A 27316-nucleotide genomic window follows, 5' to 3' on the forward strand; every position below is an offset into this window, starting at 1 on the left:
TAGTCACTGCAAAACGCCGCTCACCAAACCATTCAAACACTCAGAGAAACCAGTGAAAGATGGAAAAACTGAAGAAACACGGAGGTCGAGAATTCCTAGCACCGATATTTCAGTTCGAAGCCTGGGTGGAAACTCAATTAGAAAAGGCTGCCATCACTGGGAATTTGGCTTTAAATAAAACGGATGGCAGGATTGGGCCAAAAAAGAAAAGCCCGATGACGCAGCCCCATCCTATCCGTGGTCGCACGGGGGAGTCGGTATCTCGGGTCATTGAGTGCTGGCCTCCCACTATCGGTGCCCATCATTTCAGTGAGGAGACCAAGGCAGAGCGGTCTTGTTCACATGGCACATGGCATAGGGCACATCTCCTTCCACGAGGACAAAACTGGTCCCCTTTTGTCCACCACAGCAACCAAGTGCACTAGAAACACCTCATCCACTCTGGCTGCGTTAATGAGCCCACATCGTTAAAAACACAGCGTGCTGGATTGTGAATCCAAAGCAAGCACCCACTGGCAGGCCTAGGTAGGACTACCGCGGTGGGCATGGCGGGCCAAACTTACGGATGGGAGCGGGGTGGGGGACCGGGGCTGAGATCCACCAATAAATCAGTCCCTGACTGAATCTCTTGGGCAGGAGAGCGCTTTCCCCCAGCTACGGAGGGTCTGCAAGACCACCGCTCAGCAGTCCCTGGCCCATGGAGGACAGCCTCCCAAACCCCACATCAACCCAGCCCGGTGACTACATGATGGCTCTCCGCTGCCGGCACCTACCTTTACCCCTTCCCAGGCACAAGTGTGCGCACGGCAGACCAATCAACAGGAAAATAAATAAATAATCAAGATCATCAGCACTTTTGATGATAAGTGCTTTAATGAATTGTAAAGTGCCCATAACTCAAACGACAAGACTGTACATTGTCAAAACTGGCATTAAAAGTGGATGGAAATAATGAATCTGTAATGACCTCCACAGAGGGGCTTTTCCTGGGAATTAATGACCAGCTGGGAGGAGCTGATGGCCCGAGGCACAAGCACGGACCATTAACCCGCACCGGTCATTAATATGCAGGAAGTGCCCTGCACGGAGGTCGTTATCGCATGCAATAGAAGGGACGGGTGAGCTAATAAGCTTGCAGTCTTTCTTTGTTTGTGGACAGTTTCCATGTACTTGGCATTATTGCCCTTGGCATTAGCCATCCACATGGCCTGGGTCATCTCTCAGCATGGACCGCATCCCAGCATATGCCTTCTCAAACACGGGGAGGCCATGCCTCCACCCACCGTCATCAGGGCGATCCTTGCCCAAAATGCAGTAAATCAAGAATCTGGCCCAAACAACCTATTTCCCATCAAAGGCAGGTAAAATTAAAAAAAAACAAACAACAAAACACACATTTTTACATGACCTGCAGTGGCAGAATCTGTGTTTTTTAATCCGTACTGCGAAGCTGAAACTGTCCTAATCCCAGCCACTTGTCCGCCTTGAGATTCAAGCTAATGACTCTATCCGCAGCACTGCATGCATTAAGGCCTGCTGTTGGGAACATTAGCCCCAAATCCTGCCCCCGGAGTGCTTACACAGGGGTCCCATTAATGTCAGTGGGAGGTTTAATCCTAAAGCAGAATAGGACCCTAATGGCCTGAGCCTGCAAGCATTTTGTCTCTGCAACTTCAAGTGGCTCCAAGGGGAGTTCCAGGAATGCAGGTCTCACCTCCTGACCCGCCGAGATGAAAAGCTAAGGCAAGGTTGGGAGCACGCTGGAATCGGCGCCTTTGCTCCCCATCCCCAAATACACCCTGCTCCACGGGATCGTACGACAAAGGGCGGAGAATCAGCCTTCGACACAACGCAAGAACAGTGCACAGCACCAGGAAATGCCGGAGGCCGATTGACCAGCAGGATCATTAACAACATTTAAATGCGGCACCCAGAGACAGGAATCCTATTTCCCCTTGGCGTGTAATGTATATTTCAGACAAGAGACGAGCGGGGGCAGATTCCCTCTCCAGTGCCGAGCCGGCGGCTCCCTCTCCGGCTCTTCTTCTTCCACCAGAACGGTGAAAAAAGGTCCATCTGGGGCCCCCCAAGCTGTCCTTGCTTGGGGGAGCGGTCCTCCCAAAATCGCCAGCAAGCCCCGTGAGACGTGCAGACGTCACCGAGGCCGTCACCCGCGCCTGCCCCCATCTCTCAAGGTGCTCAGCACCTTCCCTCTCGCCTTCAACGCGAAGGCCCTGATGCTCCAAGATCAAGCCCTACGGTTGTGTTTGCATTGGCCGGCGCCACTTCGGACGCAACGTCTGGGGAAGCACAAACCCTAAACACCAGGATTAAAGTCTCCTTGCAGCAAATGACAAGACACAGCTGTTCACACAAGGAAGACATCCATGCAACCGCCACGACTCACTTCCACGCAGGTTTCTAAGAGCGTGAAGCCAACTACTTCAAGACCCCAGTTCTTCCAAGCAGGGCCCTTTGCTAAGGAGCGTGTGGCCTCTGAATGACTAGGAATAAAACAACCTGAAGTCTCTGCAAAGGACAACCCTCTGGCTTGACTGGATTAAACCAAAAGGGCCAACTTCCCAAAGGTATTTAGGAACGCAACGATGGAGATGAGAACCCACTGGGACTTTCTGAAGTGCCTTGCTTCCCAACACGCATTGCAGTAGGCATCACCCTGCGTCTCTAGCTCATCACGGGCCTTTCCTCCACATCCCCTATGAGGTCTGCAGCTTGAAGAGAGGTATAACAAGGCTTCCCCGGCAGGGGTAGTTGAGGAATTGGGGGGGCAGGCCTGCCAATCAGTTTTTTGCCACTGCCACCACGGGCTTTGGAGGAGGAAATGGAGGGGGGAAAAGAGGTGCTTAAGCTGAATTTGCTCCTTAAAGATTAAAAAAGGCAAGTGCATTTGTAAAAAGGATTCAGAGGAGAGAAAGTCCTTCTGCCATGGCAGCGAACCTGCTCCTTTCAACCCCAACGATGCATTTGCACCAATTTAAGTCTTTAGGTCTACCTTTGCAGTGAGGAGAGCGAGAAACTTTGTCGGATAGATATAAAAGCTGAGGTTTCTCCTGTACGTTTCCTGATAAGTGGGGAGGGGGAGACCAGCGTCTGAATACCTTCCATGATGGAAGTATCAGCGTAATACCCATCCCACAGCGGCAAGTCCACAAGGTTGTTTTAAATTAGCCCACGGGAGAGCAAAATGACTTGACTTTTCCATCACAGTCCTCCATTCATTTATTAATCCTGGTACAATGCTCTTGAACCCAGATGGACAAACTTCCTTGGAGACGAAATTCTCTTATTTTCTGCCAAACAGGAGGAGGGGGGAAAAGCTCACCTCTAAAAACAAACACAGGATGGCTGCATACCAAAATATTTCCAAATTGTTCCACTTTCAGTGATCATGGTTATGCTACAACACAGCAAAGATGATTCCCATCTCCTTTTTTTGGAGGAATAAATTACACTGGTGATATTTTAAGGGGTTTTTATCAGAGCCTTGAAAAATGCCTAGGGCAGCTTTTCAGTTCCAGTGCTGCTTTTTAACCACTTATAATCTATCTGAAGAAAAACTAAGATCTCTCCTCAGCAGTGTTAAGTTTCTGGTGATTATATTTTTAAAAACAGCTATTAGCTAACAAAATAAATTCACTAAATACAGAAAATTAGTGCTTGTTAGCACACGTAATTTTCAGAATCATAAGCAGAATAAAGGCAGCAATGCAGAAACTATTATCTGCAGAGAAAATGATTCAAGTGTGCATTTGAGTAATTCTGCATTTTAATTTAACCCTTTGAAACATTAATCAAACCATGGCTAATTATAGGAATTAAGGAATTAAACGATGGAATCTTCTAAAAGATATTATTTAAAAGGCAGTTTATACAATTACTTGTATAGATGTTTGCTTTAAAGAGGGAAACATTTCTACTGTAATGAAAAGGGTCTTAGAAAATTAAATTAACAAGGGGGGACCAGGCTGATATGAAACTAAATTAGCATCAAATGCAAATTACAGGGTACTTAATGGTAGAAACAGGTGCAGAGCAGGTCCCTAAATGAGATAAATGAATAAAACATCCCTCTGCACAAATGTGGAAGCTGACACAAAGTCAATGATATGAATAATTCAGCAGCCTCAACACTGCTGTTGAGGTCAGCTTTCCTTGACCTTTGAAACAGGAAGTAAAATTCTGTCCAAATTTGAGTGACTGGAAATATAACAGTTATTTGTTTTAAAAAAATGGAAACGCCAGCTTTAAAAAAAAACCAACAACCCATACACACACACACACACACGACAGACTCACTCTCCCATAGATGCATCTAATATACGGGTAGACAGAGAGACATACACATATGCAAACACACTTAAAAAGGAGAGAGTTAAAGCACTGAATAAATATACCATCTGAAAAAAAAATAAGATTTATAGCTAAAAGTCTCATAGGTATCGGATTAGCAGTGGTTATGAAATCCCAGTTCCAACAAAAAGCTCTAAAATAAGGTTTATATGCAAGAGCATTCAGGTCAAATAATGATCAGACGACGCGAGTGCTAAATGGTTTCGTCTTTCTTTAACCATATTTTAGCTGAGCTTGAGGGATTATTGAGAGAGTCAAAACTCCCTTATATTGCAGGCGTCTTTTAAAAAAACATCAAGGTAGTTGGAAGTGCTTGCGCAGAGCTGAGGAATCTCCTTTTCTCTGCCGTGAGCTTTTCTGTCCCACAAAACAAGCAGGACATCCACTTTTCTCTCCATGCTGATTTGATAAAATATTAGATTTCAAAAATGAATGTGTTAAAAAACACGCAGTTTCCAGAGGACGCGACACTGGTTGCAATGGTTTGCGATGAAGCAGAGCTACAGGCGGTGTGTAAACCCCGAGAACTAGAACGAAAACTTAAACTGCCCGTGCAAACAAACAGGAAGGATCTTGTATTTCAATGAGCAACTATTCACAGGTTTAGAAAAGGAGAAATCTGGAGAAACGACCTGAAACGCAGTCGCGATCTCCCAGCCTCCTGTCCCCACCCCGCCGAGCAGAATAGGACCCTGCATCTTTTACCACGACAAAACACTTGGGAAGAACTGCGGTTTACGTAATGTCTGACTAAAGGTGTGATCCTCATTTCAAATTGAATTTGGCACTAACATAAGTTAATAAGAGGAGACAAACAACTAAATTTCTTCAAGCTGGAAAGACAAGAGGGATATACAGCTCCTCTGCAGCCTGTTTTTTAGGGTAAAAACCAAAAAAAAAAAAAAAAAAAAAAGAGACATGAGATGATAATGGAACAAAAGGAACTTCTGAGCTCGTCAGCCGTCTACCTGCTTCTTCCGGCTGTGCGATGCATGTCAAACGTTAAGCATCCTGCTTTGTAGGTTTAATTTGTATTTTGTACATTTAGAGGAGGCAGCACAAAAAATGCCAGGCTGAGGGGCGCGTGCCTGGTTCTCGCTATGGCTGTGCTATTCAATTTGCTGCAGCACAAGAAGTTTGGGCAGCAGTTGATCTTGCAGTAGCAGCACTGAAGATGCATATTAATGAGATAAAGAAAATCATTCCTCATATTGGATAATAAAGTGTGGCAAACCAAACACTGCTTATTTAGGGTTTTAGTTAATGACTAACCTGGGCAACGGCTTTGTGGGCTGAGCGTCTCCCCCTGAACGACAGCGCTGAGAACCCAGCTGGTTCTAATTTTGAAACAACCAGTTTCTCTATCCCCAAGTGCTAAAGAAAATAATCCCGGCAATCCATGACTACACGCTTTCACAGGGACAGCAGTGAGAATGTGATTGTAGAGATAATTAAAGTCATTCCTGAAACTTCCCAAGAACGGGGCTGGGGGGCAGGGAATAGGAAAAACCCACAATCTTGTTTAATTTAAACTCAGCAGCCAGTTAGATTTGGAGATGGACACGCACACGCAAAAAGAAACCCTCCTGCTTTTAGAGAATTTGATTTTCTGGGCTCTCGTCTCTCCTCTAATAGTTACAACATTAGCAAAGAAAACTGAAGAGATTGTGGCTAGCAGGAAGATTAGGGTGAGGTTTGGAGTCTGGATGTTCCCAATTTGGCAACAGCATCCAGAGGGAAATGCGTTAGGGTTTTGGTACACTTCTGCGCAGCCGCTCCAATTAGCAGGGTGGAATGGGAAACGATGCCATAAAGGCAATAAAAACAACCGGTATCTGCTTCAAACACACAAAAAACCATCTTTTTAACATTAATGTTTCCTGCAGACCTGCCATGAGTTAAATCTAAAATCATTTTAATATTAAAACAAGACTCACGAGCACGGCCAAATGTCTGAATCTCTCGGTCTAGTTTCTTTCTGCAAACAACCAGCCAAATCCTCAGCTGGTGCACACTGACATCAATGAAGCTCCGCTGCTTTACGCCAACCAGCAATTCCCCCCCACACCCCCGCCCCAGTAAATACTACAACTTTATTCCCAGCAAAGATAAATTGTACAGACAAGCCTCTAATGACATTCTCCATTCTGGACTCTGCGCAAAATGCAGAAGAGGGAGCAAAGAGTTGAAACTGTGCGTAATCTCCCCGTCTGCACTATCTGCCTTGAACAGGAAGAAGAGATCAGCTCAATGAGTGCTATTCAGGGCCTCTCAATTAACCTGATTAGTTCAGCGCACGGCTCTCATGAATGACACCTTATCTTGGAAATGAAGGAAAAACTTCCTTCCTTGTGGAGATAGAGAGTCCCCTAAAGCCAGAGAGATGCAGCCTATCAATGCCGCGCTCCCCCCGCGTGCGGCAGGCAGGTCACTGCGACTGGAAGCCGCGGCGCCTGATTGGATTTTGTGTCCTACGGACAGGCTGTGCGGGATCTCGTCTGCCCAGGTGGCCTCAGAGAAAGCGGGGAAAGGATGCCCCGTAGGCAACTGCAAGCCCCTTCTTTCAGAGTCAACCAGGCACATGATGGGATTGCTGGGAGCGGGCTGCAATTCGTTAACCCTTCCAGAGCTGAAGCAGCGCACGAACACAATACCTGCCTAGGAAAGGTGCAATGCAAGACATCTTCAACCCGCCGTAAAACAATGGTTGTTGAAATGTGTTGTAGTCTGGAACGGGCTTCATGTTTGACAGGCTAATGGGAGAGAACGATGTTACCATGGCAAAAAAGTATTCCCAAAAATTCTCCTCGATTTCCCCCAGAACCGTCTGAGATTTTTTTTTTCTTCTTTTAAATCGTGCTACTTTAGAAAAAGACAAATATTAACTAATAGCATGTTGTTCTTTCAGGCGTGGATGGCTGAATCTCGACGGATGACTCGGTGAGACACAAGCTCCAAGGCTTCGTCGGGGGGAAAACAGATCAGTACGTGACAGGGACGGTATTTAAAGCATAAGTTTATAAAGCCCAAACGACTGTGTAAGGGCACTAATACTCCAACCCCGGCTGGTTTGCAGAGTATTAATAATGTGCTGGGGTCTCATGGAATAATGCTCGGGTTGTTTTTGACAAATAAAGTTACCACCGTCAGTGGGGTGATCTTTTTTTGGGGGGTGGGGGAAGCTTCCCTCCAATCGCAAGGTATACAACATAAAGACAATCAGCCGGTGCATAATGGATTTTAGCTACTTCTCCTCCTACACCCGAGCAGTTTGTTCTGTCTTCCAGAATGCCAGAGCTATTACTGAAGGCTTGCTAAATATGCTTTTAAAAAAAAAAAAAATAGCAAGATGTAGCCAAGAGCGCATCTCGTCTGTTTAGCTCTTTAGGGCAGAGAACAATCTCATGCGATGGGACTGCACGGCGCCGCGCCCCGGCCACCCCCCACAGCCCCACGACCCACGGGGAAAACAAGTGTCCACGCAGCGCATCCCAGGGCATCCATCCGTGGACTCTCTGCTGTTTGGGCGTCCCCGCCACAGCTTCGCTCTCCGAGGCGGTGCAGAAACGACCGCGGCTTTCACGCAAGGCCACGGAGGATGCCCGAGCTATAGACCCAGTGCTAAAGGTTCGGGGGAGTCGCTGTGGGAGTTGAAGGTGCTCCAGCCCGGGGTGGGGATCACAACCCCCAAGCAAGGTCATCAACAGGCAAGAAAATGTAGGACATTTCCATATGGCCGGACTTCTCCATCTGGCTAAAAGGCAGAGGTCTTGGCTGCATGGAAGGAGAGCTTTATGGGACGGGCAGAGACTCTGCCCTAGACCAAGAGAAACCCAGAGGGAGATTGGGGAGTGGGCTCTTATGGCACCAAGGGAATCTACAGAGCATATTTTGGGTTTTGGGTTTTTTTAAAAAAAGGCATATCCAGGTAAGGGGCCATATTCTGATCTGAAAGGGCTGAAACGATGAGCATCTCAGTCCCCTCCAGCTTCTACTTGCACGCGTGTTTTCACATGACCGCCTGGAGGCGGCTTTCCCCAGGGATCGGCATGCGCACACGCCACACACCTGGGGTTCAACCCCAGCCCTTCCCCGACTGCGGGAGTCATGCAGAGAAGCATAGAGCTCGCTGGGAAAGCGTCTTGCATCAAATCTTAATAGCCAATTCCTTTCTTTTCCAGCACCGAACTTTCTAACGAAGATGGGACACGTTTCTCCTCTTCTTGCGACTCTGTTCTGCAAAACCTGAACTAGGTAGAGTGGTTTTCTAACATCCACTTATCAAAGTGACTTAACATCTGGGATGTCGGCCAATGGATATGTAGCAATATCGATGCCAAAAATCGAACTGAAAGATTATATTCATAAAGATTACAAAGAAGGCTAGAACTGGATAGAAGTGAATAGTTACCCAGGCAAAAACCTGAAAGGCAGCCTACACAACGATGGAGGAAAATGACTGAAAACGATTGCTTTTTGATGCTGTTTGATGCAAAAAGCATTGACCTAGCTACAGTTGTACATGGCTTGGGTTATTTATTTTTTTTGCCCATTAAAGATGTTGGCTATATCCTATATTCCTAACTCCAAAAATGACCTTGATATTCAACATAGGAAGAGTTTGGCAAAATCCAAGCGAAGGGCGAAGTTAGGAAATTCTTCACTCAAACAGCCGCCACGCGACCACCGTCACGAAAGGGGAGCGCTCGTTGACACGGGGGAACATTTTGAATAATGTTTTGGAAAAAAAAAAAATTTCCTTTCACATAAAAGCCGTTTGAGTCTGCAGGACTTTCTTTTGTACTTAAAAAAACCCCCATCTTTGAATATTCAGCTGCCTAAATAATCTCATTTGGCTGAAGCGGACATTTTATAACGATGTTTCGAGTGTCAGGGGAGCGGGGGGGAAATCTATTAATTAGGGAAGACTTTAGGATCCAGGCAACAAGACATTGCCTCTTTCTCTATTTTTTTTTTCCTTCTTTTTTGCCCCCTTTCTCCTCTTTGTCGGCAGTGAAAGAGTTAAAGAAAACAATAAAAGAACAAGTGAGTGTACAGAGTAGGATTTACCGGCATTTACTTTTAATCTATGGTCCTTTGCTCTGTGGCTTATCAGCCCTATGTCAGTCCTTTTTCCTCCTTTATATTTCATGAGGGGACCCACATGCTGCTACTGAGAGACAGAGCCCAAGTGTCTGTAAGCTTTTTGTCAGGTAAAAAGAGAAGAAAAAGGAAAGGAACAAGAGGGAAAGCAAAGCTAAGAGGCATCTATTAGATGTCACTAGGCTTTTGTATTCATGTCAATGATTCAGGATTAGAGTATTTGAAATAATCTTATTGAGAGGAATCAAAAGCCCCACAGAGTGAGAGCCTGCTCAGTAGCATATGGCAGAGCAGTGGACAATATCTTATTAGAGATGTGTTAGCTAACGCTATTACTTTTTATATTATATTACTAAACTATTGTGCCTCCAACAGTTAGCTAGATGGTATAGTTGCAGAGTGCCACTTCAGAGGGGATTGTGTTCTTAGAAAGCTTTATAGATTTGTCTGCTTTTCAAACATTGCATGGCTTTCCCCCCCGCCCCCACCCCGTCCCCTCCCCTGGGCTGGTGGAAAGGGAGCCCCGCGCTGCACCTACAAAAGAAGAACAAAGTCCAAAAGTGCAAGTAGGACCAGGCTGTTCCCAGCGCGAGCACGGTGTACGTTACACCATCGACCGCCCCCTGCAAAGTCGTCTCCTGGCATTGGAGGCCAGCGGTCCCCGGCCCGGGAAGACCCGGGCTCTGCAGAGTTGGAGGAAGGTCCGTCTGCTTTTGCTGCATCTTCACAAAAATAAACCCAACTCTGGTTGGATTCAAACTTTTGTCAGATTAAGGCCATTAAAATTCAGCTATAATGAATAGTGCAAGCCTAAAACCTTTATTTGCTCTTGGACAAAGGCTTGTAATTGGAGAAATAGCCCTTGTTAGATTTATCTTCATCTGCCTACACCTTAGAAGCAGCTAGAAACCAAAGACAAAACAGTACTGTTCGTAGTATTTCAACGATTGCCGTGAAAGTCTGTATATCTGGGTCACTTTAATACTGCCCAGTGTATCATTTCAGAGTAATGAAATAAAACCTTTTAATGACAGACTTCATATAAAGGATAAAGTTAGTAGCACCAGAAATATTGCTTTCATATTTTCAAGTCCTGGAGAAGATTATTCATGCCACTTTTCAAAAATACACATCTAAAACACTGTCCTGAGCAAAAGAGCAAATCCTCACTTGATACAGTAATATATTCTGATCACAAACTGCCTATGCAAAATTACTGTGCGACACACTGGGAACTTTGTATGGCTTTTTCGGTACTTTTCCAGAACAGATGCAGAAGAAAACCTATGAAACTACAGGGAAAGAAAAAATTCATACCAAAATCTACCATCAGTCCTACTCAGACATGCTATTCTCTCTCGAAACCGAAGTTAAACACATTTCTAGGAAGTCACCTCTGCCACGATTTATACCGAAACCATGGCCTGCTTTTTATCTCTATTAACAGCGTGCATTAAAGTGATATACTTCTTGTACACTGAAGTGCATGTGACCATAGCACAGCCGTGCTGGAAAGCATGCCCAACTACATACAGGACATGGATGTCACCATTTACTGGATATGGATTCAAATCACAGACTTATTTTTTATGTCCAAGTCAGTCAGCGGGACCGACTCACTGAGTCAAGTTCCTCCCAGGCCTTAGCTTCTGCAGGATTGGGCCCTCAGCCATGTCACCCCCAAAAAGCAGGCGCAGAGGTTACTACACATTTCACACTCGGAACGAATTCGAGCCAATCTAATATAAAATTGAGTACGATCTCCACAAGTACGTTTGCACATCACTCTCATTCTTGATAAGCAGGTGCAAATTCCCACGGCGGCAATAAATCAGGGGGCGGGAAGACGGTAGGTTTACCCTCAGCAGCATTGGGTTTGAGAGAGGATGGAGTATTTGGGAAAGGGGAAAAAAAATCTGAACTCTCTTTAAAAAAAAGAAAAGAAAATGCCAAGTTGCGTGGACGCAGGTAACCCCTGGGCTGAACGCATCCTCTTCGCTCAGGACTGGCTTTGATGTAGCAGTGAGAAATCGATAGGTATGAATAGTGCATTTGAAGGTTTGTGAATAGAAACAAAGGGAAGCGCCCGGTCCCGCCAGGTCCTGGGAGCGGAGTGGGGAGCTAGGAGAGCTTGGCCCTTTGCATGAAGGCGTTGCACCCAGCCACGTGATTTCCAAGGGCCCTCTGATTTTTGGGTGCCCAACTTTTGCTGCCCAAAGCTTGATCTTCTAAGGTGCCAAGCCGCTCATTGGGACTTCGCTGGCACGAGGGAAGACCAGAACTTCTGGAAAGTCGAGCAAAAGATGGGGGCACCCCCAAATCCTCTTCCTTGGCCCCTGGGAGACCATCAGGGAGGTTCTCCCAAGAGAATTAGGTACCCAAATCCCAGGGTGACCCTCTGGTGCCTAACTCCATTAGGTTCCTTTGAAAACCGTAGTCCCAGTTCATAAGCCATGTAACAGGCAAAAGGACCATGGGAGGACAGGGCACATCGACCTTGAGAGAGCTCAGCACCACAGCCGATGGGCCCCGCTCCAGACTGCAGATTATGGGCAACTACGATCACATCAAATCATCATCGTCAGTATGAGATTTTAATAAACGAAAGGCCCAAACGCTAGCGCCGGGTTGCCAAGGCACTGCCGAGAGAAGCGAGTAACTATTAGAGCAGCATGACCCGTTTGCAGCAAAACCCCAAACCACATAAAAGTCACCTGGTTTGGGGTTTTCCAACACCCTCAAAGCTCAGCCCAGGTTTGCTGAGAAGTTCAGACATCTTGGGGACCAAGTGAGGGTTTTGTACCGTAGGTCTGAACCAAGCAAAGTTCTTCGGTTTGATTCAGAAAATCGCCTCGCCCCATTCAAACGAACAAGTCGAGGTTGTCGGATCTAGCCCGAATTCTGCTTTGAGAGTCTGGATTCATTCAAAGCTAAAACTCAAAGGGGGACTCCGGAGTGACAGAAAGAGAGGGCAGGGGAGGGAGAAACACAGACCACACGGATGGGAACCAGAGGAAACTGCTGCACCACTCTCCCCGACCCCCCCAAATTTATCCTTTGGCTCTAACACGGTCTTGGTACGAGGCAGGGCTGGCACCACAACGCTGCTGGCTTCCACGTGAGTGCAGAGAACTGCAAGATCCGTCTGGGGGGGCAGCAACGTTTACATTTGACCCTCACAGTCGAAACGTTTCTACCGACTGGAGCCTCTAGTTGTATTTGAAAGGGTCAAAACTCCTCTCAGCACCTAGTTCACATGGAAAAAAAATCCTTTGGGCAATACTTTTCAGACGTGTCGGCCCCTACCCGGTCCTAGCCACGGCTGTTTTGTTCCTCTCCCTCCCCCAACAAAGTCATCAACTTTTAATGGTTGCAATGCAAAGGTTGCAACATTGGATGGCTGCATTCAAAGGTTGAATAAGCAACTCAAATTCAGTGTTCAGGGCCAAATCCCCTCCCTTTTGAGAGCCCGTGTGGAAAGTCAATGGATTGATTGCAATGGCCTCGGCATACTTCATGCATTTCTATGGAGGGCAATGTTTCATCGTTCTTCTTTTCTTGGCATACCATCACCCACGCCCACTTTTCTGTTCCTGCGAAGTGGCTTGTCTTGGATGACATTGGGAAAACAAAACGGCTTCTCGGTTGGTTAGATGGTTGTCTTCATTTCAGACTGCTTGCCAGAGCAACCTGCGACCAACCTAGGTTTGCACATCCCTCTTCCCCTCTCGCAGGAGGCAAGGGGACAAGCTTCCCTCCACACCACCCAGTGCAGGGACTGGGTTCAGATGTCCAGGAGCACTGGGGGGGGGGTCTCTGTCCCTGATATGTGCCTCATTGAGAGCTGATTTCCAACACTCCTGTGTGTGTTCGGGCAAACTAGAAGCGTGCCCCAAGGAGAGAAGATCTATACCCCATGCTCCATTTTGGACCAGAGTTAAAAAGCCAGTAGAAAACGTAAATGAAGTGTAGTTAAGATTGACTTGTAATGTTGTCCTGGAGACAATGTTGAGGAATCTGTATGGTTTAATTCTCCAGTGGTCAAGAAAACTGGGTGGGACATAGCTGCCCACGTGTTTATATGCCTACGATCAAGATTCAGTGTGTACCGCCAGCACGACTGTGGTTGCCACCATGGCCATCACCTACCAGCACCATAATGCGTGAACTGAACAGATGGCCCCGAGAGAACAGTTTGGGAATCTCATGCTACAGCAGCCCCTTCCCTAGGTATTTCTTGCATCCATTTCCCATCACTGGCTTTGGGAACTCATCCAGTCCTGCAACGGGACTGTGCCCCTTCATCCTATTCTGAGGATATTCTGCTTTGCTTTGGTATCAGTCAGTTGCTGGTGGCTTCCTCCCTAGCAAAATGCCAACCCTGCCATCACCTCTCCTCCCTGTTGAAGAAGGACTTTCTATAAACTACCTGGCTTGACAGTACCTCAAATACCTGGGCATATAAGGCTACTGCCTATTCATTGCCATACTATAATGCATTCATTGCCATATTCACCCTAGGCCTGAAGAGTGCATGTAGGAGAAAGCAAAGCACCATTTTCCTGCAACACACTGCTCTGCATTGCTTTTTCTCCTGAATGGCATTTAGGATGAAAAGATGATCAGGCACATAAAATACAATCCACTCCGTGATGACGTATAAAGCAATAAAATAGAGACCCTGAAAGTCATTCATGCCTCCTTTCATGTCACTGCACCATGCAATCTTACTCACAAATAAGGCTTTTTTTTTTTAGGTTGGAAGCTAAAAGATTTCAACACACACGCAGGCAAGTCAGCTCCATAGGTACCATAGGCAGTGGGTGCTGCATAGATAGATTAGTGGAAAACACCGCTTAATAGGATCATTTCCCATGGACTATAGCATGGCTTGGTAGACTACCCAAGCAACTCATATATGATGCATCCCTGTGACATGGGGTCCAAAGCAGCATGGGATCGCAGCACGTGAAGGGCCTCAACGTTTAACAAACTACAGTTAAAAAGGGCCGCTACCACTACCCTTCCCAGTGGGACTTCTCCCATAGCACAGGGTCGAGAACATCACCCAAGGAGATGTCCTGCATCAGTCCTATTAATTTATGTTTTTCGTTGGTTTGGGGTTTATTTTAGAAAGTCTTGAAATTTCCCTCAATAAGGCTTTTTTTTATGTATATATCAGTAAAATCAGCAAGGCCCATTCACCGGCCACCATTGTCACATGCCCTAACTGTGCATCCTGGCAGGGGACAGCATTAGGGTCCACCAGAAATGACAGAGCAAAGTGTTCGCAAACCCCATCCTGCTTCCCGAGCATCTCGCACCAGGCTGGCGGAGCGCAGGTCCAGGTCCGCTGAGACAGCCTGACCCTGTGCAGAGCTTGCAGCGACTACCTGTGTTCATCTCATCCAGCAGCTACTGGCTCATGGATCCATCCATAAAAGGTACAGAAATATATGGCAAGCATAGATATCTCAATCAAAAATCTGTTTCTACAACGGTCGACTGGGTTTTAAGGGGGGTGAGGGGGATGTAAAAGAGTGCCGAGGCACAAAAGCCTCCTTCCTGCATCACAAAATCATATCAAGCCCCACTTTCCACCCTAAGTGACTTTTGTCATTATCATCTTTTCTGATTCTTACAAAGCAAACCTAATTAGGAAGCTCTCTCATTAGTCTTCCAGAAAAATTAGCACAGCTTATGCTAATTACTCCTGTAAAATTTAATAAACTCGTTGAAATGGGAATAGTCTAATGAGGTTTTATTTATTGAACTAAGATAACTGTAAGGAAAAAGGTTAGGACACCGGGATATCCAGTGTGGTAATAAAACTACAATTTATTCAATTTTGGCACAGGAATTTTATTGCAAACCTTTTAAATTCAAATATGAGTTACAATTTGAATGTTAAATCAATCTAGAATTTAATTTAATAACAGGAGGTGCTACATCTTTACTTTAACTATGATTACCCCACAGCCGATGGCTTCACTTCCAATGTGAACTGTTGTTCATTTGTTTTGTAGCAATAATACCCTTTTAATATTAGTTCCTGGTCATCAGAGCTTCATTCGCACACATGCAAGTGAGCTGGAGATAAAATATATAGACTGCTCTAAAAGGACATGCCCGTACCTGCAATCAGTGTCTTTTTAAAGGAACTTATTTGATCTCATGGGTCTATAGCAGGAGTTCCCCGCCTGCGGTACCTTGGGGGGGACGCAAAACATCTCTGGGGGGTACATGGGAGAAATGGTGTCATGGCGGATTTAATTTTCATTATAATAATAATTGGCATTTATGGGGTTAAAATATAACCCGTATGCTAGTAGGGGCACAGGGCGGCTGGCAAATCTGGAAGGAGGGGCAAGGCAGTAAGAAAAAGTTTGGGAACCTCTGGCCTATAGGAATAACAGACTTATACCCCTTCTCCAGAGACAAGACAGGTCACTATATTAAGCAAAAATTCTTTAGGTCACTTTGTATTATACGAGTGTACTCGATAGCAGTAAAAGTCATTTTCTAGGTTGTCCTCACATGCACCTACTGCCTTTTATTTTAAATCCCACATGTTCTGACGATGAAAAGGTATAGTGCCTATATCCAATCATTTCAAACACATGTCTAACTTTTAACTTGCAAAACAAACTACTACACACCCAGTAGCCACAAAGACTGAGCTCGGTCTATCCCACAAAGAGCTTTTCTGAATAACCAATCCGGGGGAGAAAAAAGGAAAAAAAAAAAAAGGCTTTCAAGGAGTAAGCATAAGGCAGCATTTTCCATACAAGTGCAGTTGTCTAAATAAAACCTGCTAAGTGTTTAGGTGGCAATTCTGTGTTAAAGTTAGATTAAATCCAAAGATAAGGCTTATCAGGCTGCAAGACGTGTGGGAGTGCTTTAGCCCAAATGGTAAATGAATTCTGCAAGCTCACATGCAAATAAAAATAGCTAAATATGGTTTTGCATATCAATTGCCATAATAGCTTAAGATTTTATGCATGCAGAAGTGACAATTCAGTGCAACTCAACATATGTTCCAACTCGTGCAGGCATTTTAACGTTATAACCATTTTTAAAGTACTCCTTTTAAAGGTATAGAGACTCCATGTAGAAGGCTTTCTACTTTTTCAAACCAAAACGGGAGGAAAAAAAAAAATGAAAGGATAAATGTCACAAGAAACATCACTAAAGCCACTAACTGTATAAAGCACATACTTATTTGGCCTAAATTGTTTGAACTAACCCCAGCCCAGAAAAGGTTTTAAGTACCCTACTGGGACAGATGCGAAGCGGCAACAATAGAAGCCACACTAATGCAATCCAGGTAACACAATCCTGTTTCAAAAACACAGGGAGGGCTAATTACAGCACTGCTGAGTCAAATTTCTTATGCCATTGCAACCCACAGGAACAGGTCAAAATCAAATGTTATTCAAACCACAGTCATATCAACCCTCCGTATCAAAGTCACAATTTAAAACCAAGTGAAGAACTTAAAAGCTTAACCCATTCACAAGCAAAATGTGATTCAGTAGGGGTGGCAAGGTAGGGTTTATATTATAACCTAAACTGTATTCTACCGGTATTTTAAACCCAGCATTCAGAATTATACGTCCTTGCAGCAATTGAATTAACCAGCGCTAATATGATCACGGCTGGAGCATTCAAGCCATTCCTTCATATCACTGGTTTTATCGTTTGTACAAAGCCAGTTAAAAACAAAACAAAACACAAACCCCCCAAAAACCCGGGTCTCTGGAGTTCATAACTGAAATGAGTCACAACTCGCAGTTCTGCATATTGGATAGTAAAACAAAGTATTTCTGGAAAACCAGCCATTAACATCCTAGCAGCTCATTTTCCAGCACAATGCAAAATTCATGGGGGTTTTGTAGCTCTCATGTAGCTCAAAATGCTACTCTCGCCCTGTTTCTACCGCTCAAGTCGACAGCACCCGGACACAAAACACCCCGGAGAGGCTTCCCCGGGCGCGCTCTCACTTTCCCTGGTGGCTCCCTAATGCGAGAAGAGGAGGAAAACATGCACGGGGAAAACACATCTTCCGAGAGAGAAACATCCCTTCCTGCAACTAATCCCAACATCTGCCGGGAGCTTCCAAAAGACGCACTTTCCGAACACGGTCAGACAAGAGCTATAAATCTGAAAGGCTGCACAAGCACAGGGACAATTGGGAGCTCGGGGACGTGCCCTCTTGCCTGCGACTCTGTTGTGACGTGGCGCTGAACAGGTCAGACACCCTTCGCCTTCCCTCATAAAAGTGGGCGCTCCAGCCCATCGGGTATTTGAACTTCGTACGGCAAGGGCTAACTCCGAGAGGAAGACGAGGGGAGCGCGTGCTCCGCCAGGGCCCCGGGGTCCCAGACTGGCGCGTGGCATTGCTTCCCCCGATGACAGACAGCTTCAGTCCTCCCTAGCTATTGAACTCCCGGGGAGCAATGCTACATAAGAAACTGATTATCATATACGTTTCTGTACGATGAATTTCAATAATTAAAATGTAAAAGCGACTGTTGGGCAACAATTTGGCATAATTTGCCAGCACAGAAACTGCAAATGGCACAGAACAACTACAACAGATTTATCGTGCTGCAATGATTTACTTGGTCATGTCGGATTAGTCCTAGGGATCTGTTTAAAAACACAACAATTAAGACAGGCAAAATGAATTAACCCGCTGACAACGCAGCCCAAATAGCACTTCCACCACCGAAAATAACTGGGGGGTGGGGGGAGAATCTTAGTTCGCAGATCTATTTTTTTTTTAAACTGTTTTTATACATAAATAAAATAAAATAAAAAAAACCTTAAAATGTAGATGGATTGCATCCAACAGAACTACTGTAGCTAAAAGTGATAATGATTCAAACATTTTTCAAATAAAAGTTAAATATTTATAAGCACCCAACCACATTTCATAAATCACAAACTATTATTATTTTATTCCTGAAGCTTCCCTGGCACAGCATGTGAATCGAGCCACAGAAAGTCAGAAAGAAAAATCTCCTCTTTCTGAACATGAATCAGAGACGAGGGCTGGAGCATCCCTGCGAGCAGGTCTCACAGTCCTAGCCCATCTGGCCCTGCCATGGGAATCACCATCACAAAGCACAACTAATTCGGTATCAACAACAAAATTTCATCCATATACCCACATAACCCCTTCCCCATTAACGACAGGGCAGGTGGTTCATTATAATGAGGAGTAAAAACATCATCATCATCATCATCAAATTTAAAAAAATAAAAAACAAAACAAAAAACGAAGGAAACAATAGCCGTCCTTACCTGTCAATTATCACTGGATCTGATGGAGTCTCATTTCTGTTGCCACAGCTTTTCTTGTCACAACAGCGGCTGCAGAGCAAAAGTGAAAGGATTTAGTGCAACCATTACACTGTAAAATCATCATTACGAACCCGGGAGGTTCAAATTGCCGGGTAGAGTTACCATTCTGTCCCTGTCTGGAAATCAGTCAAATTCAGTGGGTCACATATGGGTTAATCACCATGTTTAACTTCTTGCACAGCTGGTTAGCAACGGAAAATATAAAACAAAAGGGGCTTTGCCCCTTTGCAGAATGACAGCTCGGGGAGCGCTCGAATGACGTGGCTCTGCCACCGGTCCCCTTTCCAGGGAGCCCCAGCTTACCCCCGACACACGCACAGGATAAAAGCGGGCTATTTTTTCCCCCAACAAGCAGCAGTGTAACATCTGTTTATATCATTATAATCGGTTTCCACATCCAGCAGGATTCCCAAATACCAGGAAACCTGCCCCACAAATCTTTAAAGTGCAATATTTTTCCCTTTTAACAAGGCTGATCCTAGCGGGGCAGCTAAAACAAAAGCCCTGTGGTTTTATGCTCGAGCGCGTCCACTTCCCGAAGTTTTCTGAGAATTTTAATGATGGCAAATACTATGGGAAGCCTGCGCTGATGGCTGGTGTCCTGTATTAAGTCAGATACAAAGCATGCATGTGAAATGTTAGCTCCCTCTGCCAAAAGCGCTGTTCCACTCCTGACCTTGAGGCTTGTATTCCTTTGAACTAGGATGGGTCATTGTTTCCAAAGTGGTGTTTGTGGCGATGATTTCTTGTCAGAGCTTATTGTCCATTAAGTGCCTGACTCACTAAAATATTACACACCGTATCGCACGCCGTACATGTTTCCATTTTGGCCAGAAATCATCTGCGGCACGACCCGGTAGGGACACGCCCAGGACCGAACCCCAGGAACTTTGCTCTTCTGAACGGTCCCATTTGACCCAAAGAAATGATTTGTGCAAGTTAAGAGATGTGCCTGCCTGGGTTCACAGCCCATCCTCTCCAGTGGACAACTGCTTCCAGACCCAAAAACCCCAACACTTGTACCCACCAAGGACCCTGGCAACTCCCCTTGCCCTTTACTATTGTAAAAAGCTCCAGATAGAAAGGATGGGAGCCCTGGATGCCCGCTCCAGCCCCTACAGAGGAAGTGCTACAGGAGCTTCCCTGCCAGAAAGAAGCCAGGATGTGCTGGAAAATCCCATCCACGTGTGCATCTGGAAGGGGTTGTGCCCTCACTCCCATCTTCAGCGAGGTCCTGTGCTTCTTCACTGGGACCAAGACTGGGACATTGCAACCGCTGGCTTCGTTCTCTACAGGATCCAAGAAACTCCAAGCTCCACGTTAACTTCTGTATGTCAACATTTAGGGTTAGGCGACTGGTAGGAATTACTGCTACTCTTATTTCATCTAAAAGGGACTTATTTCCACCCCCCTACAGAAAGTGGAAGAACATCAACACAGGAAGAAATCCTTAGAAGTTGCACACTATATAAATAGCTCTGCTGGGAATATGACAAAGGTTTTCTTGTGCTGCAGAACAATAGAGTAACTAGTGTACAGTTACACGCCAAGATTAGCAATAAAAGCAACTGGCCGCACTAGAAACAATACAAATTTAGCCTTTTGCATAAAATGGCCAGTTTAAACCTGGCTTTTTTTGTTAAAAAAAAGAATGTAAAAGGATTGTTTTCAAGGAGGGGAAAATTCCTTTCATTGCAAAAAGGAAAACTGCAAAAAGTTCAAAACCTGCAGTCTTTCCTGCAGTCTTCAATCTGGCAGACGTGACATTGTTTAGGATTGCCAAAAAGGTTCATTTTATACTGCAATATTAAAATAAAACAAAACAAAGCCTGGGCTCACAACACATATCCCAATCTAGTGGATAAATGGTCCTGGAGACATCATTTCTTTGCCTATAAAAGGGGCACTCAGCAGAATCCAGCTAGGATGGTTGGGGTGAGAAAGTTACCCATGTACAAAGTCGTAACGACTGGGAAAACTCTTTAGTGACTGAAATGCAATTAGAAACATCGCTGGCATGGGTTCAGACAGCGCTGTTCTTGCAAATGAAGCAAATCAGAGCCAGATTTGGATACGGTTCTTGCCCTAGTTTGGAGCCCCTTGCATTGCAAGAGGTCCTCCCAGCTACAGAGCCCCTGCTCCTGGAGCCCAGGCAGACAGGGGTCACAACCTAGCCCAGGAGCCCGAGTCTGCCAGGTGAAGGTCTCCAGCCCAAAGGACCTGCAGGGACACATGCCATCAGCCACGGGAAACAAAGAGCCACGGTCCAGGCCGAACACTTTGCTCCACAGCTGGAAGAGGCCCCAGAACGAGGGAGAAGAGGCAGGCGAGGGGCAGACGTCTAAAGCGGCTTTTAACACAAAGAGGTGATAAAAGCCAGGATGGATTTGGTTTCATTTTCCTGCAGGGACACTCCGCTTTCAGAAACACCGAATGACTCACTGAAACCCACCAATTTGAATGGGACTTCCCAAAAAGCGATTCACCCACAACTAGGAGCGAGGGTAGGATTGTTCAAAAAGCGACCTGGGAAGGAAAAACAATTGGTCTTTGTGGTGCCGCCGTCCCCCCACCCCCACCCTTTCTTTTCTTACTACTTTATACCAGTGAAAGAAGGCCAGAAATGTTTTATGTTTAAAAATGTATCCCCTGCTTGGTTTTGTCATTAGAAACGCAGGCTCAGTCTGTTCTTTTTTTATTCTACAGACAGCTGGAAAAATTAAGACATCACAGAAACCCTGCATTTGAGAACTTCATTAGATGGCATGGGAAATGGTTTTTCTTCAGCCCAATTCAAACACCCTCAGTTTTAAAAATCTAGTTAACACTAGGGAGGAAAAAAAACCCTCCATGCTAAGGATCCAGCCCCCTTCCCCTGCCAAGGAGCTGGCAAAGCTCCTAATGCACTTCTACGAATCGCTCAGGAAAGTCTCTGATCAAACAGGGAAAGGAAGATTTGATGTTCTTGATATATGCCCAAGGTGAAAAAGCAAGTAACTCCCCTTCCCTTTTAATGAGCATGCTCATGTGTGCACCATGTGACACAGAAAAGGGCAGCGTGCTGTTTTCCCCTCCCTTACAACTTTTTCTTCCAAAAACCAAGTGGAAAAATATGGGCGGATGGGGTAGAAAGTAGACACTTCTCACCTAGTTCATCCCATGCTAAGCTCCCTGCGGTCCTTGGTGCCTTGCCCGGTCGTCCTTCCCCCTTCTCCACACCAAGGCCACCTGCGATCTCCCTGGCTCGAGCTGCTGGCCAATACCTCATCCTGCATCTGCCTGGCTTAGGGGCCCCATGACGATGGCTGGATGGTGGCAGGAGCAGGCACAAAGCCTCTGCTTGCACACAAGGGCTTCCCCCCATCCCAGAGCAAACATTCGGGGGCCAAACAGGAGCCAGCAGTGTGCCCTTGTCAGCAAGAAGGCTGCCCGCATCCTGGGCTGCATTGATAGGAGCGTGGCCAGCAGATGGAGGGAGGTGATTCTTCCCCTCTGTTCAGCACTGGGGAGACCACATCTGGAGTCCTGTGTCCAGCTGTGCGCCCCCACGACAGAAAGGATTTGGACAAGTTGGAGAGAGTCCAGTGGAGGGGAACGGAAATGGTTGTGGGGCTGGGGGACAGGACTGGTGAGGAGAGGCCGAGGGAACTGGGCTGATTGAGTCTGCAGAAGAGAAGACCGAGGGGGATTGAATAGCAGCCTTCACCTCCCTGCAGGGGGGCTGCAAAGAGGATGGAGCTGGGCTGGTCTCAGTGGGGGCAGACGACAGGACAAGGAGCAATGGGCTCCGGTTGCAGCAAGGGAAGCTGAGGTTGGATATTGAGAAAACCTCTCTCCCAAGAAGGGTGGTGAAGCACTGGAACAGGTTGCCCAGAGAGGTGGTGGCATCTCCATCCTTGGAGGTTTTGAAGACCCGGGTGGACAAATCCTTAGCTGGGATGGTGTAGTTGGGGCTGGTCCTGCTTGGAGCAGGGGGCTGGAGCAGATGTGACCTCCTGGGGTCCCTTCAACCCTCCTTTTCTAGGAGATGGATAAACCTTTAGCTCCTGGACTTGAACAGCACATACAACAGCCTCTGCAGGAGATGACAGCTCGGCTCAGGGCAGGCAGGTTTTCCCTGGGAGGGCACGAGGCACGTTCCCCGAGTTCAGAGCCTCATCAAATTCTTTGTCCTCTCTCCGAGGCACGAAGGCGCCACGGCTTCCCAGCAGAGCAGCTGTATTATTATTTTTTTCCCCCGTGGGCAAACAAGTTATTTTCTTTGCAACCTCATTCTCTGAAATGACCGAGCCATTTCAGCCAAAACTTTCCCAAAATCTTGTCCCCGAGGCAAACCCCTTCTCAGGGAGATTTCAGCCAGTCTAGTTCAAGCTTGGCAAAGATATAAGCCAGTGAAAAGAAGATCTTGTCAAGGAAATTATCGGGCAATATTGACTATAGGCAATAGGCACAGCTTCCTCCACTGCCTGCAGTTACAACAATAACAGCAAACTCCAGCAAGGCAGTGAATTCTTCCCGACCATTACTATTTTAGTCAACAGAAATGGCCTTATTTTATCATCTTCTGAGAGGGCTGAAATCGTTAGGAATAAGCAAGTACCTGCAACGCAACCCGCTCGCTCTCCTCTGCAACAATCAAGGGTCTCTTCTATACATTTGAATTCTTTGTCTGATCCCTGCCATGATTATAGAAAGGGGGGGAATGTACAGCTTTTGCCACATAAATGCAAAGTTTTATTGTGCCCTTAGCCTTGATAGAAAGCACTGCTGAAAGTTGTTTAGAAATTAAATATCTAAAACAAGCTATTTTAAAACACAGGGCCCTCACTATTTCATGTCTGAAATGAAGAAATTTCATCTTAGGGAGAGCAAGCTGTCTTTCACACCATATGGCTAATGGTAGTGCATAGCAATTAGCTAGGCTGATTAATGGGGAACAGACTCTAATTTTATGCTTATAATTGTGGCTGCATTTGCACCCCCGGTGCAAATTCAGCACATCCCAACTTCCACTTACAACAGGCAAGAAATCAAGAGAAATGGAGTGGTGTGGAGAGATTTTTTTCTCTCCGAGACCCCTAAAGAGCATCAGATTTGCAATTTAAAAGAGTGTTAGCAACACAATAGATGACAGATTTGTGTAATAGGGTCAAGCGGCCTGGTAAACAAACAGCACCCTTTACAAATCTATAGGCAGCCAGGAAAATTGTGATTTCTAACATTAGCTGCAAGACATTTAAATCTGCTCTCTCTCTCTCAGGCCAGCAATGTTTGCCTGCCGTGGTCTGATATTTTTTCCCCCTTCCCCTTTACTTTGTGTTTTCAAAACACGCGAAGGAACAACCAGCAGTAAAGATATATGAGAGGAAGAATAACAAAGAGCTTGATCCAATGAATTTTAAGAACGGAAAAGTATAAACTGCATTAATAAAGAAAAAGGCTGCTTCTGAATGACATAACGCATCTTTCAGCATTGCACGAATGGAATAATTTTATCTTGGTCGAAGGACATTGACATGGTTGTAAATCTCTGATGCAGATATTTGCTGGTTGAAATCCAGGCCTGTGCAAAGCCTCCATTTTTTTTAAAGTAGGTCTGGGAAACACAATGCATTCAAGTATATATTTCTGACCCTTCTCAGGAAAGCGGAGCGAGGTTTCTGCTAGGACTGGCTATTCAGAAATGAAGCCGCACACCAGTGCTTTTAGAGCGGGGATGCGGCTGCCCCGGACGAAGTTAAGGGGCTGGGGAAGGTGTTATCATAGTGGTAGAGTCAGGTCCTTGATATGGAGTTATTACTGGTCTTGCCCCCCGTCTAAAAGCCCCAGCTGGAGCCAAACTGTGCCATGTGCTTGGAAAGACAGGCAGATGAGCACAGTCCCCATCCAAAAAGCCTGGAATTGAAAAGTCTGGGGTTGTCATTGAGTTGTAAGAGCAGCTTTGGGCCCCGACACGGCTAACACTCGAGTGCAATGAAACGCGTGCTAGGCAGCCCAGACAGAAGTTACACAAGAGGCTCTGTTTTGAAACGTCTTCATGCAATGAGGCGTCAGATTTGCACCCGATCGGCCATTTTTGAAGCAGTCTGCAGCCACGCGCTTGTGTTTGGTCGTGGCTATGAACTGCTTTCTGTGGCCAAATCGGGTGAAAACTGTCACTTCTGTCTGTGCCCTAAGTGACCGATCCCACAGTTGTCACTGAACTCCCTTAGGCGAGACAAGCCCAGCATGTAGGAAACGCTGGCAGGTCAGGGCAGCACGTCTGCACTACTTGCTCACTAGCTGGCAATGAGCTGTGTGTACAGTGGGGTAACGTACTGGAGGGCGAGGCTGGAGAGCTGGCACGATTTTGCTTCCTTGCGTTAACAAGGGCGTGCCAGGAGTCCTTGCCCAAGCAAAACTCCAGTTGCAATGAGGAGCTGCAGGTACAAGGTCCCTCCCAGAGGGTTTAGGTTGCTCTCACTATTTGCACATTGTAGCCGGTTCCCGAAAATTTATTTTGAAAGCAAACAAATCCTCAAAGCATGCAATACGAGCAACGAGGACCTGTACACGCAGGGGCCAAAACCAGCAACAAGACCTGCAGATGGACTCAAAAGCCGGAGGATCCCGTATGGGTTTAGTGTGTGGGGTTCCCAACAGGCGACGGCCAGGCAAGGAGGCTGCTTTGCCTCCGCGCTGTGCGTGGCGCTACTCCGTGCAGAGCACTACCGCCGGAGAGCTGGGATGCACGACAGGGGACTGATGTCGGTGCATCTCCACAAGCCAAAACCGCCCAGCAGAGCCTGTGGCATCCTCGTACCTGGAGGTTTCATACACACACCCTCACTTCCACCCCGTTCCACTCAGGAGCGGACACTCACGTTTCGCCTCAAATTGCTATTAGTTTAGCAAAGACATCTCTCTATTCAGCATGGACAGATGTTTAAAACGATCCTGACCCTAAGCTCATGCAAAAAGTTGTTGCGTCCTATTGAAGGATTATTTTTCTGCATTGCAGCTGTGTACCTGCATTTCCCAGGTGTGCGTAATGCCCGCTACCTTCAACGGGATTGAGGGGTCAGGGCCCTTTACGTGCACTAACGACTGTGAGAGAAGGTGACATCTCCTCGGCAATACGGGGGACGAACAACAGGGACTACACGTGGCTACTGGCTGGAAAAGAGATGCAGATGCCAACTGCAAAATGGACCTATTAGGAAGGTAGTAGCACCACTTGGCTCTCCTATATTTAAAAGCCAGCCCTAGAAACGCACATTAGGGGAAAAAGACTAAAAAGCTGGGGCAGCAAACTTGGACGTGGGCCTAGCTCTGCACCTCAGAGAAGCAGCGCCAAGAGGCAAGGAAGCCTGGGGTGACGTGGAAGGAGAGCGAGCTAGAAATGTCCCATCTGAATGAAAGCCACCTGTGCCATCAACAGACCTTTGCACCGATTAAGGGGAGGGCTGATCATTGCGGCAAGGAAGACTGCAGTTTATTTTATCATTTTTGGTGAGGGCCCATTCGTGTTCCGGTGTCAAAATGCAAACCAACAGCATACCGTTAAAGACAAATCTTTATAAATAATTGAAAACTTCTGTGACGATCAAGACTTTGCTGCTAATTACAAGCACAGAACGGTGTTATTTGGGGGAGTGTTTAATGCAAGAAAGATAAATTTAAGTCCTAAAATAGCTTCAGGTTCAGCCTAGATTTTGAGAGACAAATTCATCTTCTCTGTGCTAATTAATTGGAAACAGAGTACTTCTTACCTGCACATTATTTCATGCGTGAGCAGAACTCTGCACATTTCTGGGTTCTTGTCTTGGCCTTCATATACTATTGCCTAGAAACAAAATACATTTTTAGCTGCACGCCAAATTGAGTTTGGAGAAAATAAAATGCATCACAATAACAGAAAGCTTAAGTCTAGTTGCTGGCTGAGAAGCTTGCTTAAACAGACTGTGTTGCCATAAAAACTGCTACAAGATTTGTAGTTGGAAAACAACACGAGCCGAGTAGAGTTAGATTCCCTCCTCTCCATTTCAACCAATACATTATGCACATCTCCCGAGAAGTGTGTGGGCTGGGCTTTTTTAGTAGTCAAGACAACCACAATTTTCTTTTCAATTCAGAATAAAATATAAACCTAATAGCACTGAAAAAACAAAAGAGGTTAGCATCCTTCAAGTCCTATTCATAAAAAAAAAAAAAAGAAACAGTTCATGTATTTTTAATTCCAAAGCATGTATGTTGTACGGTCTGTGTACTTTACTACTAGCAGCCGGAAGAGATCGGGTCTGATTCTCCACTCATGCCGGCGGTGTGCCATTGACTTCAGCACAGTCGCTCCTGATTCACAACGGTATGAGTGACGTGAGAACCAGAGCCTTTGGATGCAAAGACTATGGGCAGTGGATAAAGAGAAAGCGAACGGGCAACTCTCAGACCACTGGGGAACCATACTGATTTTTGCAAAAGCGCTGGAAATGAT

The 27316-nt window shown here is 46.0% G+C and overlaps 1 protein-coding gene across 7 annotated transcripts in view; it reads right to left on the reverse strand.

Moving 5' to 3' along the window:
• Nucleotides 1-26687, reverse strand: part of EBF1 (early B cell factor 1) — a 284814-nt gene extending 258127 nt beyond the window's left edge. For 6 of the 7 annotated variants that reach the window (XM_025213867.1, XM_025213865.1, XM_025213864.1 and 3 more), the window contains exons 1-2: nucleotides 26595-26686; nucleotides 18784-18852 (exon numbers count right to left, since the gene is read on the reverse strand). In XM_025213867.1, coding sequence (XP_025069652.1) covers nucleotides 18784-18852; nucleotides 26595-26632 — 107 coding nt within the window. In that variant the 5' untranslated portion in view covers nucleotides 26633-26686. Of the gene's footprint in view, nucleotides 1-18783; nucleotides 18853-26594 lie in introns of all 7 variants that reach the window. The other variant, XM_025213870.1, reaches the window with a different exon arrangement.
• Between the last annotated feature and the right edge of the window lie 629 nt (nucleotides 26688-27316).

This window comes from Alligator sinensis, unplaced genomic scaffold (genome assembly GCF_000455745.1).
Source record: "Alligator sinensis unplaced genomic scaffold, ASM45574v1 scaffold1035_1, whole genome shotgun sequence".
NCBI lineage: Eukaryota > Metazoa > Chordata > Crocodylia > Alligatoridae > Alligator > Alligator sinensis.